Source organism: Primulina huaijiensis, chromosome 3, assembly GCF_012295235.1.
Source record: "Primulina huaijiensis isolate GDHJ02 chromosome 3, ASM1229523v2, whole genome shotgun sequence".
NCBI classification, from domain to species: domain Eukaryota; kingdom Viridiplantae; phylum Streptophyta; class Magnoliopsida; order Lamiales; family Gesneriaceae; genus Primulina; species Primulina huaijiensis.
This window is the reverse complement of record NC_133308.1, coordinates 3,360,247-3,385,866: the sequence shown is the minus strand read 5'-3', so window position 1 is coordinate 3,385,866 and position 25,620 is coordinate 3,360,247. Positions and strand designations below refer to the sequence as shown.

At 34.0% G+C, this 25,620-nt stretch overlaps 2 protein-coding genes across 5 annotated transcripts; both read left to right on the top strand.

Moving 5' to 3' along the window:
• Positions 1 to 4,476: 4,476 nt before the first annotated feature.
• Positions 4,477 to 13,540, top strand: LOC140973120 (protein ENHANCED DISEASE RESISTANCE 2-like). 2 transcript variants are annotated; one of them, XM_073435715.1, is made up of 21 exons: positions 4,478 to 4,824; positions 6,246 to 6,320; positions 6,461 to 6,514; positions 6,589 to 6,654; positions 6,728 to 6,783; positions 7,328 to 7,452; positions 7,520 to 7,566; positions 7,638 to 7,735; positions 8,278 to 8,373; positions 8,455 to 8,519; positions 8,596 to 8,667; positions 9,071 to 9,217; positions 9,613 to 9,917; positions 10,362 to 10,425; positions 10,537 to 10,712; positions 11,152 to 11,253; positions 11,383 to 11,433; positions 11,512 to 11,655; positions 12,263 to 12,358; positions 12,886 to 12,987; positions 13,118 to 13,540. In XM_073435715.1, the coding sequence occupies exons 1-21, from the start codon at positions 4,669 to 4,671 to the stop codon at positions 13,208 to 13,210; spliced, it is 2,190 nt and encodes a 729-aa protein (XP_073291816.1). In that variant the 5' UTR covers positions 4,478 to 4,668; the 3' UTR covers positions 13,211 to 13,540. The 2 variants fall into 2 exon arrangements, 1 of the variants encoding a protein (XP_073291816.1); XR_012174571.1 differs by lacking the exon at positions 13,118 to 13,540 and having other exon boundaries at positions 4,477 to 4,824; positions 11,519 to 11,655.
• A 5,503-nt stretch (positions 13,541 to 19,043) lies between these two features.
• On the top strand, positions 19,044 to 25,068 carry LOC140973119 (protein-tyrosine sulfotransferase). 3 transcript variants are annotated; one of them, XM_073435714.1, is made up of 13 exons: positions 19,052 to 19,339; positions 19,563 to 19,638; positions 20,043 to 20,220; positions 20,373 to 20,444; positions 21,903 to 22,005; positions 22,583 to 22,723; positions 22,835 to 22,939; positions 23,061 to 23,208; positions 23,446 to 23,492; positions 23,568 to 23,636; positions 23,737 to 23,856; positions 23,958 to 24,092; positions 24,619 to 25,068. In XM_073435714.1, exons 2-13 carry the CDS (start codon positions 19,593 to 19,595, stop codon positions 24,775 to 24,777), a joined length of 1,323 nt encoding a protein of 440 aa, XP_073291815.1. In that variant the 5' UTR covers positions 19,052 to 19,339; positions 19,563 to 19,592; the 3' UTR covers positions 24,778 to 25,068. The 3 variants fall into 3 exon arrangements, with proteins under 3 accessions (XP_073291814.1, XP_073291815.1, XP_073291813.1); XM_073435712.1 differs by having other exon boundaries at positions 19,053 to 19,339; positions 21,717 to 22,005; XM_073435713.1 differs by lacking the exon at positions 19,563 to 19,638 and having other exon boundaries at positions 19,044 to 19,339; positions 21,717 to 22,005.
• The last annotated feature ends 552 nt before the right edge of the window (positions 25,069 to 25,620 follow it).

Here is a 25,620-nt window from a genome sequence, read left to right as displayed (position 1 = left end):
GTTGGTTTCTAGAATCCTTTGGAGTCTTTTGATTCGACTCCAGTTCACTTCCTATGTAGAGTGAGAGAGAAAGAGAGAGAGAGAGAGGAAGGTGGATGAGAAGGATTTGGGAGTTGAACCGATTATATAGAGAAATTGAAGGGTATTTTGGGTAATAATTACATGCAAACTGCAAAATTCTATGATAATGTTATAGGTTAAAAATAAATCACAAAATATATTTGAAATGATGAAATTATTTGAATTTTTTTTCAAAAATAAGCAGCATTAGCCAAATATATCGGACGAAAATCACGTGAGAGAGCCGTTAGCAACTAATATGGAAATAACGATCGAGATTGATTAAATATATCCCCGAAATTAAGAAACATTAACATTCATCCATGCTAATATAATTAGACATGTACACAATCGTAGGAGCTAATGAATGGTAATTTTTTACTCCGAAAAAAAATACTACGCGTGAAAATTGTTCAGCCAGCTAAAGGTGGTTACTAAAGAATGACGTCTAAGCATAAGCCTATCAGTTATGAGGGTCTCACAATCAAGTACAAAAGAGTGTTCGATTTCTATGAAAATGGACAAAAAATCGATTACAAGATGCATGAATATACTGTCGACCGAGAAATAAACCCCACAAAGGTAATAATCAAAAGCATGTAAATAGTTTTTTTTTTCTCTCTCTCTCTCCATTTTAATACTTTAGATATATAGCTAAATCTATATTAATATTTTCTATTCCTTGTGTAGTCAAGAGATTGGGTGGTTTATAAAGTATATAAGGATCAACCGAAAACAAAGAGAAGTAAAGATGACAATGGATTGTCATCCTCAGCAAAAAAAAAAAAGCAAGGAAAAAATGATGTTGATAAGGAAGCAAAAGATCTTTGCAAAAACCAGTTAAAACCTATATCATCATCTGTTACTGATTGTGATCATTAGTCAAATGATGATCACAATAGTAACGGTGAACGATGAGATTGAGAATGATGTTTCAAATAGTCCTCTTGGAATGTAGTTCCTTTTTTTCCCCTGAAGTTTTGTTATACTTCCATTTGGTTTTAATATCTTGGTAGTGTTTGAACTTTTTCAACCGGTTTCATATTGAAGTATTATGTAGTAATTTTCAATATATAGAAGTATTCTAAAAGTGACGTTTCTAGCCTGGTATCCATCCATATTGTTTAATTAGTAAACTTTAACTGTTGTGATTATATCGTTTTTTTTCTATTTTTCTGTACAGAGTGCGCGATTAGTTCTCAACCATTCATTCTCTAAAATTTTCCATTTTTCAATTTGGATAGCTTAAAATCAAGAACGGCCTAATCAGTTTACTTTTCTTTTTCTAAAAGTTATCTTGTAATTCTGATGGAGGTTATAAACGTTCACTTCAAGGCCTGTGCTGCTCAACAATACATAAAACTTTGATTATATATATTCAGACTTTTTTTTGCTTAGTGAAACATGTAAGAAAGTATTTAAGCAAGAATTCAAAACAGAACATGATGAAGAAGTGATATTCAATCAACCAACAAACAGATATATACTGTAGTTAATTATCTAGAGTTTTAACAAAAATCAGGGCACACGATGAAAAAGCAACAAAGTGACAGAAATGATCAAATATAAAGAGCTCAAGTATCTTTGGACTCAGACATCACCTGGTGGAAGTTCGCTAGACCGTCATTCAACGGATTTAAATTATCCTCGAAAGGATCCGGTATCTCGTTCAACATGGGAGGTAATTCAGGGAATCGTTCATAACATCAATAGCTAGAACACCAGTATAAAGGCAAAAGAATTCGTCCCATGATATATATATATTTTTCTGATCTCAAGGGGCACAAAATCATTAACCTGCAGCCTGCTATGGACAGTTGGTTGCTACGATCTTCTTATTCCCCTTATCATCGTTTTCCTTGTCTCTTTGCAGAGAGAGCATGAATCATCTTCTGCAGTACCTCGACGTGACATGAGCGTGAAAGGGGTTCAAGAATCAGTTTTCTTTTTATAAGGGCTAAAATTACTTATTTTGGCTTTTTCACCCCATATTGTAGGGTGGATCTCGAAAGATATGAAAGATCTCCCTCCAAACCATACATACGACTTTCATCGAATACGGCTTTCCGCAGAATTCTATATATATCTATGAGATCGAAAGTCTATTTACTTACATAGAAAAAATTAATATGTAGCTAAGTTATTTGAAACATTTTGATTCTTTCAAGTACATATTCACGGGTTCCTTTCTCCATAATTCTTTTAGAAAACAAGTTTTCTTTTCTACACCAACGTGGAATCCTTCCCGTCGTTTTCAAATAATTACCTCAGCCGATCAAGCAGTGAGGATTGATCGATCCTATTGCTCTTCCTCGGGGTGACGAAAGTACCATTCTAATAATAAAATGTTATTGTACACTAACATATATTATCTTTTTAATGGACGACGCAACTATTCAGTACTAATTATTTTCAAGAAATAAAAATTTCATGAGATTGAACAAAATCATAACTACGATTAAAATTTTAAAAAAAACGTACCATACCACCTATGAGTTCTTCAACTTGATCATTAATCTGTTTTGCTGCATCGAGGGATCCTCGTTCCGCGGGTTCTTCTTCTTCTTCTTGTTCATGTTGATCGAACAAGAGTATGTGTTTCTTTCTGGTTTCTTGAATTTTGAAAAATTAATGGCGACATGTTGATGAGTGTGTGTGTATATATATTTATAATAATTTTGAAGGTGTTTATCGTTTACTGGAAACTCGAGATTCAAATCTTGATACGATAAGCATGAATTATGCGTATGCTGTTTATCTAGGAACAAAGAACGTTATTTATTATAATTTATTTTGGTTTTTCTTCACACATTCACAAAGTAAATTTAATCAATTAATTTATTTAATGTAGGATTTGATCCTCGTGATCGTTAATTTGATATATATATATTTTTGGAAATTTTGATAGCAATACTTTTCACTTATCAAAACAAATCAAAGCTAAGTACGATATTTGAAAAGGATTAATTAACTCCGAATTCAACTTATTTGGTAGTAGATAATAAAATCCGTTGATGTCTTTACTACTTAGAAATTTCAAGCGCTGATGTAGAATCCAATTCTAAGTATTTTGTTTTTATTTTCTAGAAAATCTAATTTTGGATTATCGTATCAACTACTTCAATACATCGATCTCACGAGAGTTTTTATGTTTTTTTATATATTATAATACTCGAGAAATTTTATACTATTTTATATTTGTATTCCGAGACGAATTAGGATTTGTAGTCGGGAGAGATCGATAAGAAGTAAGAAACTTTACTATTCGGTTTGAATGATGCGATTATTGAATGATTAGTACATTAGTTATTAAAAAAAATGATTATGAAGGATGTGTAATATGTGGTGATAAAACATGTAGAATAATGCTAAAAGTACAACCAATATATCATACAAAAATATTTATAACAATTATATCATGAGATTTGTCATTATATCATGATATTTTTATAATATATAGTGAATTTTGTCTTCAGTTTATAATGAGATTTGATAAATAAAATTTTTATATTAAATGTTTAAGGTATAATAATTGTTGTACATATAGCATTACTCAAATATGTTATGTTTGACTTGATTTTTACGAATGTGATTAAGAAAGAAGAGTTTGATATTATAAATTCTTACAATTAGTAAACATTAATTACAAAAATTAATTTATGTTTCAATTTAAAATTCTTCATATAGTTATTTTACGGTAAATTTTATGTTCTATAAATTTAATTTAAAAAAACAGTTTAAATTAACAAAAATACGACTCTCAAATTATGGCAGTTCTCCATTTTTATTTCATAAAACATTATGAAAATCTATTTTAATAAGCTTGTAAATAATTGTAATATAATAAACTTATTTTTTTTAGGTTACAATTATGATATTGTTCCAGTAAAGATATAATATAATTGTCCGCACAAATTGCTCGTACTACTAAAAACAACTAAATCTACCTAGATAAATTAGAAAAATTATTCGCGATCAATGGAATTCGAACTTAAATTAACAAGTCTAACTTGACCTTAACCATTTGGTCAAGATCTCGTCAACATTATATGCCTATGACCATCATCTTTTATCCACCCTTTAAGATTAGTAAAAAAAGATTATCATGATTTATACTTTTGAAATTTCTTAGTATCATATGATTCCTAACATAAAAAATTTATTATAAAAGCCATAAATTTAAATGTTACAAATAGAATAATCCTAATTTATCGCCAAAAAAATAGATTTTAACGAATAAAAGAAAAGGCAATTTTCGAATTTGGTATTCAAATTAATTGCAATAATAATCTTTATAAATGATTGTTTGAGGAACTATTATATGAAATTATAAATGTAAATGTTCGTTATGTTTGTGTTAAATATAAAAATGTTCATTTAATAAATTAAAAAAATTTAAAGTTCTCTTTTTAAAAATTGCCTCAACATTTGGTCTACAAGCTGGGATTTTTTCTTTTAAAAAAAAACAGCAGCAGCAGTGCCTCCGTGTTAATGTACGTGAGCTTGGTGTCATTTTCACCGGATTGAAACTAGAATTTGGCTTTTTTTACTCGTTTTTGGTGGAATTGGGAGTTGGGTTCTTGAGGATTGTTGGAAACAAGCAGTGAAATGGCTGTATCACAGAGCGATGGTTGCAGAATGGAGGGGTGGTTGCATTTGATTCGCTCCAATCGGATTGGGTTTCAGTATCCAAGAAAACGCTACTTCGTTCTTCAAGATCACCTGCTCAAGAGCTTCAGATCTGTTCCGATCTCTAATGATGAGGTTTACTTCGTTTTCTTGATTCGTCTTTTAAAGTGCTATATTATTGTAGAATTCAAGTTTTGAAGCTGGATTTCAAGAATTGTGATTTGAAATAGCACTGATTAGCCGAATGGGATAATTCAAGAAATTAAAAGATCAAAGAGACTTGGAGTTTGTGTGGTCAGTTAAAGTTTAAGTCCCAGGTGAAGTCAATTAGCTCACTAGAAAACTAGAGGTCATAAAAATTACCAAGTCAAACTTAAATCACTACACCTTGGGTGCTATCACGTCAGGTGCCCCTTTACCACTTGAGGAAAGTATGTTTTGTGATATTTATAGGTGTCTTTTGTTGTCCATTTTTAATTAATGGCATTATTTTTATGATTTTGTTAGATCCTACACCTAGTCCATTGACGGAATATATCACTATTCAACCAAGAACTTCTCGTAGTATCACTAAATTCAGCTTGTACAGGCTACAGCCATCTTGTTATGTGAGTTACAATTGCACGTGCAATACATGTGTAATTTGTATCTTGGAGTGGTAACGGTGAGATACCATAGTTACATGTTAACTCCAAGGGTGTGCTTGTAAAATTGTTTTTGGACATGAAATAACATCCAACTCTTGTCACTTAATTCTGGTTTTCAAGAAATTAGATCAAACAATTTTTTTTAGTTACTATCACCCAGTGCTCAGCCACCTGTGTCAGGTTGATTGGCTGTTGCATTCTGGATAGAATAGCATCTTTTCTTGAAAGATTGTAGAATCATTTTTAGAGTTTGTTTGTCAATTACCTGAAAGCTTTCTATAGGATGCCTGACAGTATGGGCGTTCTTATTTGATTTGTTCCATTCCTAAGTAGATTTTGAGAATCCAGTAATTTAAGTGATTTGGTTGAAAATGCATTTCCCAAGAAGATAAGGTGATTAGGTACATATTTTCATTTTATGCATGGGAATTAGGAAATCTGGAGGCAAGTTAGAAAAGCACGCTGAAAACAGGTCCCACTAACCTTGTATTTTCTAAAGTTTTCTCGAGAAATTTAACTGATAGTGGTTTGTGGATATAGTTTTTAACCGGTAAAACGGATGAGCTAAAGTTTTAATGTCTTGCGTTTGGTTTCAATGGAGACTGTGTATCATCTCAGTTGTCACTAAAATATGCACTTCAGACTGATTTGTGTTGTCTGCCAATTTCAATGGTTTTATGAATGTTTAGCTATTTTTATCGAGGTGGCTGGGCATACAATTGGTTTTAGCATTTACGAATCAGAAAATAAACCACTTAATTACATGGCATAAAGTTCTTCTCAGCTGTCAATGCTGAAGTAAATACAACTTCAAGGTTCGTAAAAATTTTAGGTGCGTATTATATCTTAATCATTTTTCGTTTATGCCGACTGTATTAACTGACTAATCATGTTCTAACTTTTCTGAAGGATCCTGTTAGAAGTGCTATTATTGATTCCTGCATAAGGGTGACTGACAACGGGAGAGAGAACATTCAAAGAAAGGTAGACTCACAGAGCCATGTTTGCTCATGGAAATTATCCATTTGTAGTTTGTTTTACCTTCTGCATTTACCATAAGTGAATGAGAGACATTTTTAAATTGTCTGAGTATCACTTTCTTGCTACAATTTTGTTATTTGCAGGTCGTTTTTGCTTTCACTCTTTATAACACAACTAATCCCAATGATCAACTGAAGGTGTGCAAATTTCTCTTCCCATTTGGTCCTGTTGATTTTAAGTCAATATAATTTGAAGACCTTGTAATTTGTAGTTAGGAGCAAAGAGTCCTGAAGAAGCAGCAAAATGGATTCAGTCCTTCCAGGAGTCAGCTTTGAAGGTTGAAACTGTTCTTTCGATTGAGCGACAAGTTTTTTTGTACGACAGAAATGATAATTTTCCAATTATTGCAGCCTGATCAGAGTCGAAGAAATTTTGAATTTTCTGGGAGTGAACCACAGTCATTGAGGTATAGAGCTAAGTTAAAAATGCTTAGTTGTTGATCCTGTGGAGTTGATTGCTCGTGCTTATGGTTATTTTTTAATGAATAAATAAATTTCATAGATAAAAAATCGAGAGTGAGTACACGGGCAATATCTGGGCAAAAAGACAATCTTAAGTTAATATATATCCAAATGAGCAGCATTCGGGTACAAGAAATGTAAGCACTTAGGAACATGAACCTCAATCTTCCTAAGAAAGCCTCCATAGAACGGGTGCTACCATCAAATATTTAACCATTGTGTGCAGACCACACACTATAAGTGCAGACCACACACTATAAGTTGTACGTGACATGCCTAAAACCAAAGCATGATCTGAAAAGTGCCATGATATGTTTTCTTGAATCACTTCAATGTGCTACTTAATGTGGTCATAAGGGATTGTGCTTAGTTCTTTATCAGAAAGTTAGGTTGCTGATGATTTTGAAGACAAATTTACAGGCTGTTTTAGATTTTTTAGATATAGCTGACATGAAAATTGTGTTTCAAACTATTTTCCATCTCGTGCAGGCTAAACTGTTCCAATAAGAATTCACGATCTATAAACTGGAGTATCTGTTTGTCCTCTGTCAGTGATGCTATGACATCTGATGTGGTTGCGCCATCACCCTGGAAGATTTTTGGTTGCCAGAACGGTATGGGTTAAGCTCATTACCGTCTTGCTATATGGCTAAATGCTTTGGCTAACACCAAAAATTGCAGGTCTAAGATTATTTAAAGAAGCGAAGGATAAAGAATTTCGTGAGCAGGTTGGTTCATTTTATGAATCCTCTAAAGTCTTCAGAACCGTCTTTATTTTCAACCATTTCATGTTTTATAGTGGGATGATCATCCTGCAATAATGGCTGTTGGTGTAGTGGACGCAACTTCTGAGGCTATTTTCCAAACCCTTATGTCTCTTGGTCCTTCAAGATCAGAGTAAGTTAAAGATAATGTATAGAGCATAGACAATATTTGATGGACCGCATCCTCGTGCATGCATGTGTGTATATGTTTGTGTTTATTATGTAGACACACAGAGACGTATATATATCGAGAGAGAGAGAGAGAGATCATTTTTATTAATTTATTTGGTATCGTTGTTTAAGCATAGGGAACCTGTGAGAGTTTTTGAGGAATTTCCTTCTCTAAAAAAAATTTATCCAAAACATTTGATCACCAAACACGTACCCAAGATAAGATACACAAGTTACATTCCCAAGTGAAGCATTTAAGAATAAATGTTTTGAACTAGCGACTCCCATGTTGCCCTTTATTGTTGTTTTGTTTTAGGGTAATGGCAAGCCTACCATATTGCTTTGGATGGTAGCCGAAGGTCTTGTTACAATAACCTTAGCCTCAGTTGAAAATGTCATCATCTTTTGTCGAGTTATATATATATATAACTTAATAAATTTCAAGAAGTTGAATCCAGTTGATGTATATACTCTGTTTTAACAGTTTATGTTTTCTTTGTGCAGGTGGGATTTCTGTTTTGATATGGGTTGTGTGATTGAACATGCTGACGGTCATACCGATATAGTTCACAAGCTTCTACATCGTCATTGGCTTCCATGGCATGATCCTTATCTCTGCCTGTACAAAAACGGTTCCTTTATTTTTTTTCAAGAGTTTATACGTGATTAACCTTGTTGCAGGGGCATGAAACGAAGAGATCTTTTGTTACGCCGTTATTGGCGAAGAGAGGATGATGGTACCTACGGTAATGCTAGTATTTACCAAAATGGAACAAGCATTATTTTGGATTTCAATTATTCTACAAGTTTTTTTTCCTGCAGTCATTCTGTACCATTCAGTCTTTCACCAGAAGTGTCCACCTCAAAGGAATTATGTACGCGCCTGTCTTAAAAGTAATGTATGCTTTTCATGTGGAATTGGTGGTTGTCTATATCATGATTTTTAACACTAAAAATTCCAATATATATTTGCTGGTATGTTTGGCTCAGATTGTACAGAAATGTTTCCTGTATATTTACTCTTCGTGTTCCTTGTCAGAAACACTCAAAACACATTATGCATACCACGGTACTGATTTGCATGAATGACTTATCATGATCCCTGAAATTTGATGGCTTACCTCTGCTGCCTCATGACTATCTTGACATGTTTCTTTATGATCGTTTTCTGATCCTGTTGTCACGCTGTCATCTGTGCTCTTTATATTTTGATTTCTAGTTTTAAGTTCGTGCTGAATCCAAAATGGATGTGGTTTGAACTTGGATGACTGGGAATGATATTATGTATTCCTGACAGGTGGAGGGTACGTTATATCTCCAGTGAATGAAGGAAAACGTTCAGTAGTGAAGCATATGCTTGCTATTGATTGGAAATACTGGAAATCATATGTAAAGACATCATCTGCCAGATCTATTACGATAAGCATGCTGGGGAGACTTTCTGGTATGCTCCTTATCTTTGTTCGCTTATTCAATTGGCACGTCACAGTATTTAGTCTAAAGTTTGAAATTGTTTTTCTTTAGTCTCCACAGTTCCAATTTCTAATTTCAGAAGTTTGATTATATCTGTTTTTCCATGTGCATGCTTGTCTTTACGGTATTTGGTTTTCTGTAGATGCTTGGATATATATGGGTATCATTGTTATTATAAAAATGAATAGGATGATCAAATCAAAACAAAAATAGAACTTTTGAAATGAAATTTGCTGAAAGTCTCTGGTTCTTAAGCGAGATTTCATCTGAAAATGTAGCCATTTTGTGGGTGACGCCCTTTCATTTATCTACTCGTGCATTTTGATTATTCTTTTCTCTGGATTGATAAAAATTTACCTTCTTTAGCCTTGCGGGAGCTCTTTAGAGCAAAGTTAGATTGTTCGCCACCTGATTTCTCATCAAACGAGTTGATGAGCAGCAAGAGCATACAGCAGAATAAAAACGGATTGAGGGTTGAAGTTCGAACTAGGCAGGACAATGGGTACAGTAAGGAGGATGTGGAGGAAGACATGATTAAGACACCTTCTGAACATTCAAGTTTAATGGGATTACATGACGCAGCAGATGAATTTTTTGATGTTTCAGAACCTCTTGAGTATGAGTCAGAAAATGGTTGGCCTTCCGACTTTGGTCAAGAAACTTACTCACAGGTACCACGGATATGCTACCATTATTGCGTATATTTTTGTTAAAGGATGTAGTTTTATTGGGGCATTTATTAATGATCAGAATATGTTAAATCCAGAGGCTACCAGTTGTGTGTCAAGTGCACATCTGTCAGCCCATTGAGAAAATGACATTACTGGAAGCTAGATATAGCACAATTTTTTAAAAATGAAATTTTAGGTACAATTTTATATCGTATGTGAAAGGAAACAACTCCTGAATTGGATTATTTCAGTCTGATGGATATGAGGGATATAATTCTCGGCGGAAAAAGTGCTAGGTTTTTTTCTTAATTGTTCAGCCCGAGGGCTACTTTATTGTTAATAAAAGAAAGGATTTTCCAATCTTTGTTATAATTACTACCTTACGCCTCTTGCCTGCTCTTATTTTTCTTAAAATATATGTTCCTTACTTGTTGAGTGTTTCAGGATGCGCGTCAACCCAGACTGTCAACTGCTGCTGTTTTTGTGAAAAAATTGCATGATCTTGCAGGTTTGTTTGAAACCCATGTGTATGAGTCATCATTTTTCCCACTTTTCCCACTCGTGATATAGTTTGCTCTAGGTTTCTGAACTTAACGAGATTGAGATGTTGTTGCTATAGTTCAAAAGAAGGGTTATACTGATTTGCATGAGATGTCAAGGGAAGGCAGTCTGTCATGCAACTATGGATCCACTCTTCCAAAGGATTCGGCCTGTAGTTTGCTTTGTAGTTGGACAGAAACAGATCCATCGACATTTCTGATTCGTGGGAAGACATATTTGGATGACAGAACGAAGGTGATTCCCCTTTTTGAATTTCAATATTGATCGACATATCACCATACATTTCTCGTCATGTTGAGCCTTCTGTGTTTGGTTCTAATTTCACCATTATTGCGCATCTCCAAGATCACTATGAACTGCAGTTATCCTTTTCCATTGAAATGAAATTTTTACGGTCCATTACGCACCTAAAATACAAAGTTATTCCATTTTGGTTGCTAGTTTTTTGAGAATGATGTACATAAATCCTAATTTACATATAATTTACCATATTTCAAACTTGTCACCAACTCCTCAATTTTCTTTTTTATTTGTGTCTGACATCCGCAAACAGAGCTTTCATCGGTCATATGTACTACTGGCTTTTATGTATGGAATGAACGGAGTATTTTTGTAGGAATAAAAATGTGTGGGCTTGGTTTTATGGTAATTTTTCTTATGGTTCTCACCCCAGATTAAGGCAAAAGGTACATTGATGGAAATGGTAGGCGCTGATTGGTTGAGATCTGACAAGCGAGAAGATGATCTCGGAGGCCGTCCTGGGGGTATTGTTCAGGTTCTGACATTATTAGAACATATATTTCTACAGTTTGTATTCTCTAGTGAACTTTTTGTAATCATTCACTTGTAAAATTTGCATATTAATCTCTGAAGCTGAAAAGAGGTTCTTATGTTTACCATGCAGAAATATGCTGCTAAGGGGGGTCCCGAATTTTTCTTAGTCATAAACATACAGGTGAATCAAGTTTCTATCATTTTAATCAAGTTCCCAATTGTCTTTCTGAAATACTTGTGAAATATTTGGTTGGACTAGGTCCCAGGTTCAACAACACATAACCTTGCGTTGTACTATATGATGAGAACTCCTTTAGAAAATGCTCCTTTGCTTGAGAGTTTTGTCAATGGAGATGATACTTACAGAAATCCAAGATTCAAGCTCATACCATACATCTCCAAGGTCAGTCGAGCTGTTTCTGCATGGTTCAGTGTTTCGTGTTTAACTTAATGGTCATTTCTTTTTCATTTTTCATGCATTCTGATCTGCCTGATTCACCTTTAAAGCAACTAACATGAGTTGACTCCAGATCCTTGTATTTCAGACCTGAGGATGCATTTTTCAAATACTGTTTTCTGAACTTCATTTTGGATTTTCTTTTGTATGTCCTATGTGCATTCTTCAAATACTGCTTCTTAATTCCATTTTTAACTGACTGGCGGCAACTCATCCCTTTGGTTGGTGGTTATGTTGGTTGTGTAATATCTCAAAGAACTTGTGTATTGTGGAGGTGATGATTTCATAGAGAAGCAATCTAAATTATTGAACATTGAAAATTGGTGATTTATTTGTCAATAGCATGCTTAAAAGTTAAAAAAAAAATTGATTATCAGTGGTTCTTTTCCTTAGACATTCTCTTTTCATGAATATTTTAGTGGGCTCTCATCTAATAATTTCTCCTCCAAGTTCTTTATTTTCATTCTTGATCTAGAAACCACGAGAATTGTAGTCTATTTACGAAAAACTAGGAATTATGCATATCTCACTGGTCATGATATATGTTTCTCAGGGTTCATGGATAGTCAAACAGAGCGTCGGAAAAAAGGCATGTCTGATTGGTCAAGCATTAGAAATTAATTATTTTCGCGGGAAGAACTACTTGGAGGTATATAGTTTGGGACTACAAGATTTGTTTTTTAATGCATTTTCATTGCATGGGGTTGTTTACCATTTTGACCCCTGATTCATTTCCTTGCATGACCATTCTTCAACATCGAAAGTAAGGGCTCCATGTACGTACTAATTTAGTTCTCTTAATCTTACCTTAATAATTTTTTAGCACCAGATAAATTGATCTTGGTTGGGTAAATGCCTCAATTCATAACATAATCTCCTTTTTCTCAATTTCAAAGTAGTTAATGAATGAGCTATAACTTTTGCCATCTGCAACATCTGTTACCCAGAATCCTGCTGGTGTAGCACAAAACGTGTGAGCCATCCTGGAAAAAGTATAGTCGAGACATTGCTTTTTAGGCCTCTGGTACGATGATTTCAAGAGATATGTTCCATCAAAACTAGGATATTTTAATGATAGTTCTGCTGCTGCTTTTTTCCCCAATCTATGTGTCCATATGTGACATGTTGATCTCGTCTACAATATAACACTATAATCATTATGTCCAATTATTTCAGCTTGGTATTGACATTGGCTCGTCTACTGTTGCACGAGGTGTGGTCAGCCTTGTTCTCGGTTACCTGAACAATCTGGTCATTGAGATGGCATTTCTAATACAGGTAAGCTAACTGTAACTCTCACAAAGTGTGCGCTATAACATGGCGTATCAAAATAAAATTTTCAATTAACTATTATTTAATCTGTGTGCTGTTGCTATGTTCACGAATCTGATGATATTTTCTGGCACAGGCTAATACACCGGAAGAGCTACCTGAATATCTTATTGGAACATGTCGTCTCAACCATTTGGACGTCTCTAAATCCATACTAGTGAAACCATAATCCCGAGCAAATGAAACTACATGTTCATTCATTAGCAAGTGCCGGTGCTCTCCAAATGCAGTGTGTTGATTTGCGAAGAAATTGTAAAGAGTGTTGACAAAGGAATTAATGCAGATGGCCGTGTTCTTGCTACTGATAATTCTTTCATTACACCAGAAATTATCATATTGATTGTCCATATATATGTGGAGAACAAATAACATATACTAGGTTCCATGTCTTGCCAGAGACTTCATATTATACTTGGAATTTTAAGATATGTGCTTGATACCAAATTACCAATAACAAAATTGAAATTGTCGTGAAAGTAACTACTTGGATTGAACTGCATTGGAAGTGCAAAAATGGAAATAATCCCTATTATTATCATTTTATTATAAATTTCACTAAATCACTAATACTACTAATATTGACTGATACTATTTTTTCCACTTCTTAAAAAATTACATTTTTTAAGATGTTTATTTTCTCTCTCATTTTTCAAATTTTTTTCAGCAAAAACTGTCGAAATATAATATCTAGCAAATCTTACTACATTATAGAGTTTAAACCTCGTAGAGAAACTGTTGTAAACAAAAGTCCAAAACCTCATAGAGATATTGTTTTAGACATTTAATTGGGTGGACTAAAACAAGGGGTTTTTTTAAATATTTTTTTCAAGGGGTTTTTTTAAAAAAAAATATTTAAAAATACAGTAAATTGAGGCGATGTGCAATTTTACCGAGCGGGCGTTACAAAAATTGCAGCGTCCGCCATCCAGTATAGCGGACACTGCAAAATGCAGCTTCTTGCAGCATCCACTGTCAGAAAGGTCACACTGCGCGACTTCCGAAAATCAGCTTTTCGCGCTTACCGGCTTTTTTATGCTTAACATTTCAAATTTTGTCCACTTGTTTATTACAAACATTCTGATTTATTCAAACATTTTATAACATTTTCATGAATTTTATATCGCTATTTCTCAGTATAAACTTCTTTTCTTTCTAGAAAATTAAACATGTTATTCTATATTTCCAATTTTTACAATCAGTTTCATGGATAAAATCGGTGTTATCTTATATTGGGGCGGTGATATTACTATTGGGAACGGATCGGTCTAATATAGTATCCCACGTGTGAGACAAATGTGAGTGTTATGATCTATTAGTTTGTTGGAGATGATTCAAGTTGTAAGCATAAAGTTTAACATCGATCCAATTAATTTTAATATCAAATTATCAACTAAATATTCATTCATGAAAAAAGAGTCTTGGAATGAAGTACATGTCAATTTTGTTGATGTAGATGTTTTAAAGCTTATAATGCAATGTCGAAATATGCGGCTATTACTGTTGTACGTGGAAATTGAGCCAACGAACCATGATTTCGGGGGGCATGAATCTAAATCATATATTTCACACATCATCAAATATAGTTTCAATAACTAACCTGGTAATTCTACATGCCGAGGTTTTACTGAGACGAACTCAAATATTGTACAGGTAACTGAAAGATTAAGTAACATACATTTCGAGCATGAAACTGGATCGATATATCACCGGCCCATCCAAAGTCAATCCCACGTTTTGGCTAAATACAGCACCAGGTTGGGTCGAAAATGTTGGATCCAATTGATGATGTGGTTGATGTGGAGGCCCGTTTTTCATATGATGGCAAAAATAATCATGATGCTTTTATGAGTGATATTGAACTCGAGATGTCATATTATGAGCCTTCAGAAGAATATGATAATGATGAATATCAGATAAATAATGATATAGAAGATAATATGTGTGCATGTCCTGATGTGGGGACGTCATCACGTGAATCACCTCGTGACACATTACAGAGAAGAATTACACCATTTATGTCAGACACGTATGAGATGCAATCATTTTTTGATAAATTATTTCGGGAGAAGCTTTCTGATTCTGTTGGTGCACCTTCTGATTTGCGATCCATCTATTATAATCCCAAAAAAGGATAGCCATCTGTAAACATGAATTTTAAGGATAAAAAATAATTTCATCGCATATGTTAAATATTACTCAGTTAAAATTGTCAGACGTGAGTAGAGTGTTGTTGAGAGCACACGTTCTTTGTGGAAATTATGGTACAAAAACGCATCATCTACTCTCAAGTGTCGATGAGGTCTTCAAGTTTCTTTCAAGTTGAAGACATGTCATTGTAAATTAACAAAATATGGTGGGCCGCATATATGTATCTCTACAAATGTCGGCATGATCATCGCAACTTGAGTAGTAAGATGGTGACATATACATTATTGGACATTGTACGATGTGATCCCTCGTTCGAGATCAAGTATATAATTGAGCAAGTGAAAGAAAAATTTGAAAACGCAATATCGTATACGAAGGCATCGCTAAGTTTGCAACATGCGATGGAGATTGTTTATGGCATATGGGAGAGCTTCATGCAACTTCTTCCAAAATATATGGATGCTATGTCTAAATATAATACGGGAACAGTTGTGGAGCGAAACCATCTCATATCGAACAACCGAGCGATAAAAACATTGAACTACGCTTTTTTGGGCTTCAAGCCGTTCATAGATGGGTTTCGACTGTGGCGCCCCAAACCTCGCCACATAATCATACAATATATAAAGTCATGTGCATAAAAAATTTCTTTTCAACGATGTAATAATATAGTGCATATACGACAAAATAGTGCAATCATCACATTATCTACAGCAGTGGAGCAGAAACAGTATAATAAATACACACACACAACTCAAATAAGACAATGAGCTATAATGTCTCTATCTACTCTAAACTACAAAACTGTTTGACCAGACACATCTAGTCCTTCACCTCTATCCCGTCTCACGGTATAGTCCTGTAACATGTCCAACAGAAATAGCCCCCAAAAGGTGAGCATATACAACAACCATCATCGTAATACATAACAGTTAATTAATAACAACATAAAATATAACTGAAATTGTTAAAGAAGTACCACATTTGTTGTTTCTGAACAATCAAACCATCAACAATATCAACGACATCACTCTCATACTACTGCAACAACAACATCAACGATACGTCGCACCCCAACTCCGACGACATCAATATCGTCAATCGAACAACATCAACGATACGTCGCACCACAACTACGGCGACAACAATATCGTCGATCGAATAACATCAACGATACGTCGGACCCCTACTCCGGCAACAACAATATCATCTATCGAACAAAATCAACGAGACGTCTCCCAATAACGACAGCCAACAACATCAACAATAATAAACAGCAATAGATAGAATATCAAATCACTCATTTCCGGTGATTTACAATCATTCAAGACAATAGTATTCATCAATACTAAACAGTAGCAGCGTATGCTTGTACGTCAACACGTACCTGATAATCGAGTATATATAAAATCTGGCTATTTCTTTGATTTCGAGGATTGTGACGTATCTAAATAATTCAACAACAATTATCATATCATTGTCACTGTATCAACACAATCATAACATTCTCTATAGATAACATCAAATAGCCCAACAACAATTATTTAAACAAGATATAAAACTCGATTATAAATTTTTATCGTTCAACAATTAATATTTCATTGTATTTAATTCACAATAATAACATCACATACACCCTAATAAATTAACTTCAATTAATAGGTTATATACAAACACCCGCTAAACTACAAAAATTTTATATCAACATATAGCCTATACTTCATAAACTCCGAATGTATTATCAGAATTAATAAAAACTGACAAATATTTCTCCAGTTTCAATTTAACGATTAAAATATCTAATTATAATAAATTATGAATACTTCAAAACAACATCATTATAATCTTCTCAACTTCGTTAAAATCATACACTATTCAACAATCTTCAATTTCTTTATGATTTAACAATTTATCGGATTTATTCCAGAAATCGACGAATTTCAAACATCACCAAAAATATTAAATTTATACCTCAAATCGAAGATCTCGTGTCAACGATCCTAAAACTGAAGTCAGTTCGTTGATTGGATAAACCGTTAAGTCGCAAGATCGAAAAGAAAATCAAAACCTCGTTCTCTCTTTTTCTTTCCACCTCTCTGTTGAAACTTTCTGTGAATGAATTGATTCATTCAGGTAAGTTTTCAAATATATCCTTTCTCTTTAAAAAAATATATTATAATATATAATATTTAGCATTTTAACATCGGTATATTCTTTTGCACGAGTCAAACGATCAAAATTTTCAAAAACCAAAACATGAAACTTCTATATCTTTGGATTTTCTACGTTATATCCAAATTTCAATCATTTGGACTTCATGTGACCAAAATATGTTATATTTCATTCTTTAAAAAATCGTTAATTATTTAGTAATCTCACATTACTAAATCAACAAATTGTGATATTTACTTCAATCATTACATCGGCACTATCGCAAAATCATTAGTATTGATGCTACACATATTTACACAAAATATAAGCAAAAGTGTTTATCGTTGTCGCTCCAGATGCAAACAATCTAGTTCTACCACTAGTTTTCGCGATAGTGGATGAAGAAACTTTTGACTCGTGGAATGGTTATTGGAGAATCTTAGCCGATATATTGTTTGTGGTGCAAACGATGTGTGTCTTATTTTTTATAAGCATAAGAGAATTGTGGGAACAGTTGATGATCTACCATATTTTCGATCGCCACATGATGTAAAACGTTTTTGTTTGAGATGTGTATGTCAAATTTTAATGCGAAGTTCAAATATTTGCATTTGAAATATTTATGATGGGAATTATGCAACACCAAATTTTTATGTTCGAAGCGATAATGAAGTAATCAAGAACAAAAACATTTTGGTGCACATGTATTTGGCTAGAATTTCTAAGGACAAATGTAGTCTAGCCGATGGCCGTGGTTGGTGTCGTGGGGTGATGAAACCAACATGTCAGAGTGCTTAAATAGCGTATTAAAGAGTGCTCGTAGAAAGTGGTTTAACCTCCAGTTCCACAATCAGGCAATATCACACAGATTATTTGCTTGTCTTGTGAAAACATTATCATCATCATCATTTTCATCGTTGATAACATGTATACCTGAATATCCTAAAAAAGGACATGTGATACATTTCTCCTGGCATTCGTATCAGGCGCATGTTGTTGGGGGGTCAAAATTCAGAAGTTCAGTAAACTCGGTGCAATTGTTACTCCGGCTGTATAAAGCCATCGGATAACCCTGCAGTGTCGAAACCACTAGATATACCAATACTACCAAACCCAATGGATGGACAAGTAGTATCCAACACACCAGATGACCTTGCAATGTCGAAATTTAATATTATTTTGAGATTGGGCATAAATTTTATTCTCAAATTTAATATTAAATAATGATATATTAAATTTAGATTATCTTTTTGTTATAACGACATGAAAACATTTATTTTGTGAAATTTCATTAGTCAAAATCAAATTAGATAATTAGTTCAATTAATTTGAATTTTTTATATGTGACAGTGATATTAGCAAAAAAAAATATTCAACGACAAATCGTTGTATTTAAAAAAGTATATGTTTTATAATCATATTAGTTTATTTGCATTTTAAATGTCTATTATTTTTTATAACAATTAATTTTAATAATATCATTCAGTGTATCGCATGAGTCAGATATCAATTCCAATAATATGTGAATTAGTGGAAAACAATCACTTCTTATATATATAGCAATTTAAATGCAATTTAATTCTTTTTATAATTAATTATCCTCAACTAGTGCTCTTTATTGAAAATATGAAATTTTGAAATAAATAGGCTTTAAGTCTCTTAAAAGTCAACCCATTTGACACAATATAAAGGGGAACATTTTTCATTTTCCATTTTACTGCTGCACGTTACAAGTTTTGCCCCATATTTAATAATTTCCCAGCCGTTGTCCCCTCGCTCGAAGAGAGAATCTTGGGTTTTAAAAAAAATTCTGGTGGAGTTGTACGGATTCGGAAAAGCTTCGAGAGTTTGGGTGGGAAGCTTTACGAATCGGAGGGGGTCCGACCGGGGGCAACGAAGAGTGGGAGCCCCCTCGGTCTGATCGTAAAGTTTGTCTGCCGGAAACCCTACAATGTGTTGGAATTTATGAGCACGAGATTTCGGCGGTCTATACTTGTTTGTAAGCACGAATTTTTACTTCTTTCGATGTGTATAATATTCGAAGTTTGTCATATAGGGATTTTTACGCGTATAACGCGGTAATAGTTGTCCTTTTGTCACGATTTCGTATTAAAGATTCGTTCTTTGTGTTTCTGTTGGAAAGGCTGATGCATTATTCAAAAAGCTTGGATTTTTTTTTGTTCGTTTTTTGAGTGATTTGGCTTTTTTCCCCTTTTAAGCAGTTTTTTTGTGAGGTGCGAACAAGGTGCGTGATGGTTTACTTTAAGCTGGGGATAATCCTGTTGCTTCTTTTATCTGGTATGTTTATTTTGGTTTGTTGAAGTACATCTTTTTTATGTTTATTCGATGTTTTATATACTATGCAAGCAAATGGTTGTAACGTATTAAAGTTTCTTCTTTTTGTGTCAGAAAATTTCGTTGTCTAAAACTATTTAAAGCCATTTGAAGGTGGTTGAGGAAGATTTTTGTTTTAGGGCATAGGCTTAACTTTAATTCTTTGCAGTACTTCTGTTAGTGAAAATAATATGATGGAGGTTACTTCCCCGTGAGAATCCTAGTTTAATTGTGGTGTGATCATTTACGACCATGATGGGATTTTGTGCCTGAGTGTGTGTTTAATGAGATGAAGATCTATTAAACACTTTAATTTAATTAAATGAGGTTCCGTAACAAACTTTTGAACTTGGAAATCCTTTCTGCAGTTTCTATCAAAGAAACAGTATCTGCCATAGCTGATAATTATGAGCAGTGCGAACATATTGTCAAGAAGTGGGCATCGTCTTCCCTTGATTCTGATGTTAAAGGTGACAAACATGAATTGCGTGACCTGCTATTTTTTCTTCATATACCTCGAACAGGAGGGCGAACTTATCTCCACTGGTAACTTTCTATTTATATTAATACTGGAGTATGGCACATTTGACACCACACTCACAATAAGAGAAACAGTGCATTATCTGGCTAAAAGTAATCAAACATTTTCCATATTGCAAATTACTGATTCTTTGCATTTCTTTAATATATGTTCACAGTTTCCTGAAGAAGCTTTACTCGAACTCCCTGGAATGCCCCCGGTCTTATGATAAGTTAAGGTTTAATCCAAGGTATGTTTCAGTTCCTTTAATTATCTGTCTATCCAAATCAGTTGTGTCAGATATTGATCGGATGATGTTATGCTGTGTTTGATCTTGATGAAGCAGCCAACTCATTTGTTCTTCTGTAATATACTCCTTTAGGAACAATTTGAGATATTTTTAGATGGTGCATTGGTAGGCAAGAGGCCCGAGACCACAAATACTTGTGAACTACAGTTAAACATTCAGTTTTTGCCAAGTGTTCTATGACCTTGCAAAGAGTGGTCATTGTACTGAATTTGAAATATCAAACTATGATTGTATCCCGCCTTGATAGTATGTTGTGGATTAACATTCAAGTTATTGATATACGTGTTTTTGAGGAAGAAGAGCAGGGCTTGAAAGTTTTTTTTGAAACAGGTATTACATGAGAGAATTGAAATTTGATTACTTAGACAGAATTAGTTCCTTGTAGGTTATTTAATGGAGTGGGACTACTGTGTTTTGATGATGATATTGCCAAAGATATACTTTCTGAAGCCCATAAAGGAAAAGGAAAAGGAAAAGAAAAATTGGATTTAATTTATCTGTTACCATCTATCACTATATTATAAAGGAAGAACACCACATTAAAACAACCTTGGTCTCTTGGTATGTTTTTATGTATTCTTCTAAAATACCCCTATACAGATAACTGCTCTTAATATTTTGATTTATTTCTCAAATTTTCAAAACACTCTATCTAATCGATAACATACCAAATTAGTTTTAATATTTAATTTAAAATAATAAAAGCTTGTCATGATATATTTATGTTATATTCTTATGAGAAAAGTATAATAAAATAAAAACTCAAACAAAAAATTTAGGTAAATAAAATTACACCAATATGATTACACAATATTACGAATTTAGTTTATATAAAATTATACTTTATATTGAATTTGATATAAATGCGTGCCAAAAATTGCTAGTATTGATGAAGAATAATGGGAAATGAAAAGGACTGATTGAATGGCTAGCCATGACTTCATTGCTTTAGTTGGTTCAAGATCTAGCGAGCTGATCCATCAATTAATGGAATGGTTTTATTTTTGCTTGTTGCCTCTTGTACTGGAAACTATTACTTGCTGGTTTGCTTTCCGTGACCATGGTTTGCTTTACATAAACAAAATGGAAAAATAATTTAATTTGTACCATTACATATTAACATTTTTTGATCTTATTATGTGAAATTCTCTCTCCTATTTGTGTAGTTTTTTTCTAGATGTTTAAGATGTACACTTTTCTTTTATCCTGCAGAAAAACTAATTGTCGATTGTTCAGTACCCATGATGACTATAGTATGATTTCCAAATTTCCCAAGGAGAAAATTTCAGTGGTGACAATACTTAGAAATCCAATTGACCGTATTTTTAGCACCTATGAATTTTCTGTGGAAGTGGCTGCTAGGTTTTTGATTCATCCTAACTTAACATCTGTGGCAAGAATGGTTAAACGTGTGCGTGGCAAGACATCTGGAGTAAGCACACTAGATATCTGGCCTTGGAAATATTTGGTTCCTTGGATGAGGGAAGATCTGTTTGCTCGGGTAAGTTCAGAAACTAGTGTTGTAATGTTATTTACCATTCAAATTTTGGCAATTTTCTGGGTGGGAGGTTTTTGTTCAAATTCCTGATCAATTGGAAAGAGCTTGTGGCTGAAAATAAATGATGCTATAGGATTCCCTTGATTTTGGAGCAACCTTATCTTTTCAATAGTTTCTGCCCCTCTTCCAGCGATGAAAAGAAACACAGCCTAAGAATTAAGACATATAGTATATTTGTAGTTCCTACATGAAGATTGTTTTTCCATTTCCTGCCCCTTAGCTAGCTTTTTGCAGCTTATACCACCCTTCCACCATAGTATGACATCTCAATTGTAATGCTTCTAAGTTAACTATTTCTCTTTAATGGAGGTGTATTATGCATATTTTTCCTTTGTAAATTTATTCAGTGGTGTCTGTTCCCACTCAATCTGCATACCCAATCAAACTATATTTGCACCAAAATATTTCAGATTGTTATCCTTCTTTTGCCCTTCCATTCTGGAAAAGTATTGGTACGACCCTTGTCTATGTTTGAGCATTGAACATCCTATTTAATGATGTGCTTTACATCTTATGGCAGAGGGATGCTAGAAAGCTTAAAGGGGGTGCTTATTTAGTAACCAATAACCCATACGACATGGAAGACATCTTGATGCCTCTACATGAGTACATTAACAACCCTATTTCCCAGGACATTATCCACAATGGGGCCACTTTCCAGGTGTTTTAGTGTGTTCCGAATTCGCCGTCTTGATGATATTTTTGATGCGGCAAAAGTGTGCTTTGGACCTTAAATGCACACAGTTGGATGATTTATTTTTTGAATTTCCAGATTGCAGGTCTCACAAACAACTCTTATTTTGTGGAGGCGCATGATATTCGTCATTGTGTATTCAAGCATAAGAGCCTGGGCGAATATGTGCTTAAAGTTGCAAAGGTATTGTTAAAAATTAGATGGTCTCCATAAGCATGCAAGATATCAGTTTGGCCATTTCCGTGGTGATATGATTTCTTTACTGGAGTGGTTTATTCATGGTAGATCATTACAAATCTTGCAGAAGAGGTTGGATGATATGCTATATGTTGGGCTCACTGAGAAACATAGAGAATCGGCCACTATGTTTGCAAATGTAGTTGGTGCACAAGTGATATCTCAACACTTAGCATCGGGCTCCAGTACAGATGTTGCAAGTAATGATGATTCAGGTAGTGGGCTACATAAGTTTTAAGTACAATTTTCATGTCATTTATGCATCCTCTGGTTTACTTGGTTGGAAATTTCGATGCTTGATTCTCATTAATACCTGTGTTTTGCTTCTATCCTCTAGTTCTGAATGTGGATGTGAGTTTTAATGTGTTATAATCATTTTGTATTAGGATAAAGGCACTTCCGCTCTTAATATAAGCATCACTTTTCTTTAACCATGTTCTATGTCAATGCAGAACAGAGCTCCTCACTTTCCGATGCACAACATGATGCTAATAATCAAGTGAGAATCTAATATTTTCATCTGAGCATGTCTGGAATATTAAATGTAACAACAATTTCAATTTACTGATAACAGGGCAATGATGCTCATCAAATGCTAAAGAATATTTCCTCAACCAGACAGGATGAAGTGGGGCACAAAAATGTGGGCTCTTAGAATTGGCTTGCTTATTAATGTTTGAGATTGGATCTGTTGGTCTGCGTCTTGTTTTATGCAGAGCTAATTTTCTGTGTCACTGTCTCAGCTTACCGTGGGGAAACTTATGGAAGCATATGAATCCTGTATTTCAACCTTAAGAAACACCCAAGCAGAGCGACGAGTAAATTCTCTGAAGCGAATTTCTCCTGCAAACCTATCTAAAGAGGTAAATTGGCCTAAAATTTTGATTTTGTGCGCACAACAAATTTACTATCTGCTTTTAAGGATCAATATAATTATGCTCAGATCCCAATAATTGACTTCCAGGCTCGTCTTATGGTTCCGGAAGCACTCATCCAGGAAATTACATTACTCAACAGCTTAGATGTAGAACTCTACAACTATGCTCATGACATTTTTGCTAAGCAGCAATCACATATGATGCAAAGCATGGCTTATGCTGTGAGTTCCCTTCTCTTTTTCTGAGTCTAAATTCAATGCACTTATGTTGGATAAATAGGGTTCTCATTTGTCCTTTGTGCTTTGTGTGCCTACCACATTGCAAAAGTGTTTAGGGTGCATTTTATCTTGTTTAATTATCATATGAATCAATATTGGAAACAGAACCGTAGAATTAACTACGATGATCTTAAAGGGTTGTGGTATTTGAACTAGTGACATGTAAGTCAAGCTTTTCGCCCCTTCTGGTCTCGGACCGTTGCTTCTATGAGAATCCATGTCAGATCCTGCAGTTCTATGCAATTTGAAAGATATTTGCCTCAACTCCTTGTGCATTTTATGTGAGGTTGCTCATTCCTATCAAAGTCGTCCGATGTTTTGTGTGATAAATTATTTAGTTTCTCCTAATTGTCCCATGTTTAGTTTGACAAATTATGTAGTTTCTGTCAGTGGTCACTTATTCCGAGTCTTTGAATGACTTGAGATGATTTCTTCATGAAAGGTCTCATTTTATGCCATCGATTTGCAGGAGAAGGTGGAAAGCACCTTCAATTCAAGTGCATATGCCGACTTTTATGGGCCCCCTTCTTGGAAATTCCCGTCTTTATTAGCCATTTCCGGGTTTTTGTTGTTTCTGTTCATATTTATTTTCCTAAGTTCCAGAAGAACATCAAAAGTCAAATTATGAACGTGTTTCTATTCATATTTATGATCTGAAGACCTCTGAGGAATACCATAGAAAATTCGGTTGCATCGCCTTGAAGATAACCGAAAGCTTTTTGAGCGTTAGAAGTTGAGCAATTTTGTTGATGCTTGGGATCTCTCATTATTCTTATCAGATGCATGCTCGTTGTGAATGAATTCTTGGTTTGTAATTTTAATGTTTTTTTTTACCAAAAATCCAGGATTTCTGGTTTAGATGAATTGGTATTTGGTGCAACAAATTATGATCATGGGTAACATTGAATTTTTTTTTATATATTATTAAAATCATTCGCTCTCTATCGATCATATATATGCGCGTGTGCGCGAGGTATTCAGAACACACAGAATGTAACTGCTAAAAAGAAGTCTGGTAGTGCACCATGAAATGTCAACTTATTTTTTTTTATACAGTTTGTCTTGCTAAAAGAATCAAGAAAAACAGTCTTAAATCGAAAATATATTGCATCACAGGTTGAATTTATGGATTGAGCTGCATCTGATAAATTGTCTGAACTTTGATGTTCTAAATTACCAGAGCAATGGACCAACTCTTGTCAGGTAGCGCTTTGGTTTCGGTAGAGTACAAGGGACGAGCGGGTGGTTGTATGTTACATCATGAGTAGCCGTAGGGATGTTACCGAGTCAAATTGGATCGTTCCGGATTGGATTAACCCGGTTTTAGATTTTGTTGTTATAGAAACAGACAAATTTTGCGGAATACTAAATTGTGTTGGATTTATCGGATTGTGGGATCGAATAAATCAGATTGGATTCGGATTGGAATCAATTTTTTTCAACCAATATTTACCTAAAGAAGTTATTTATC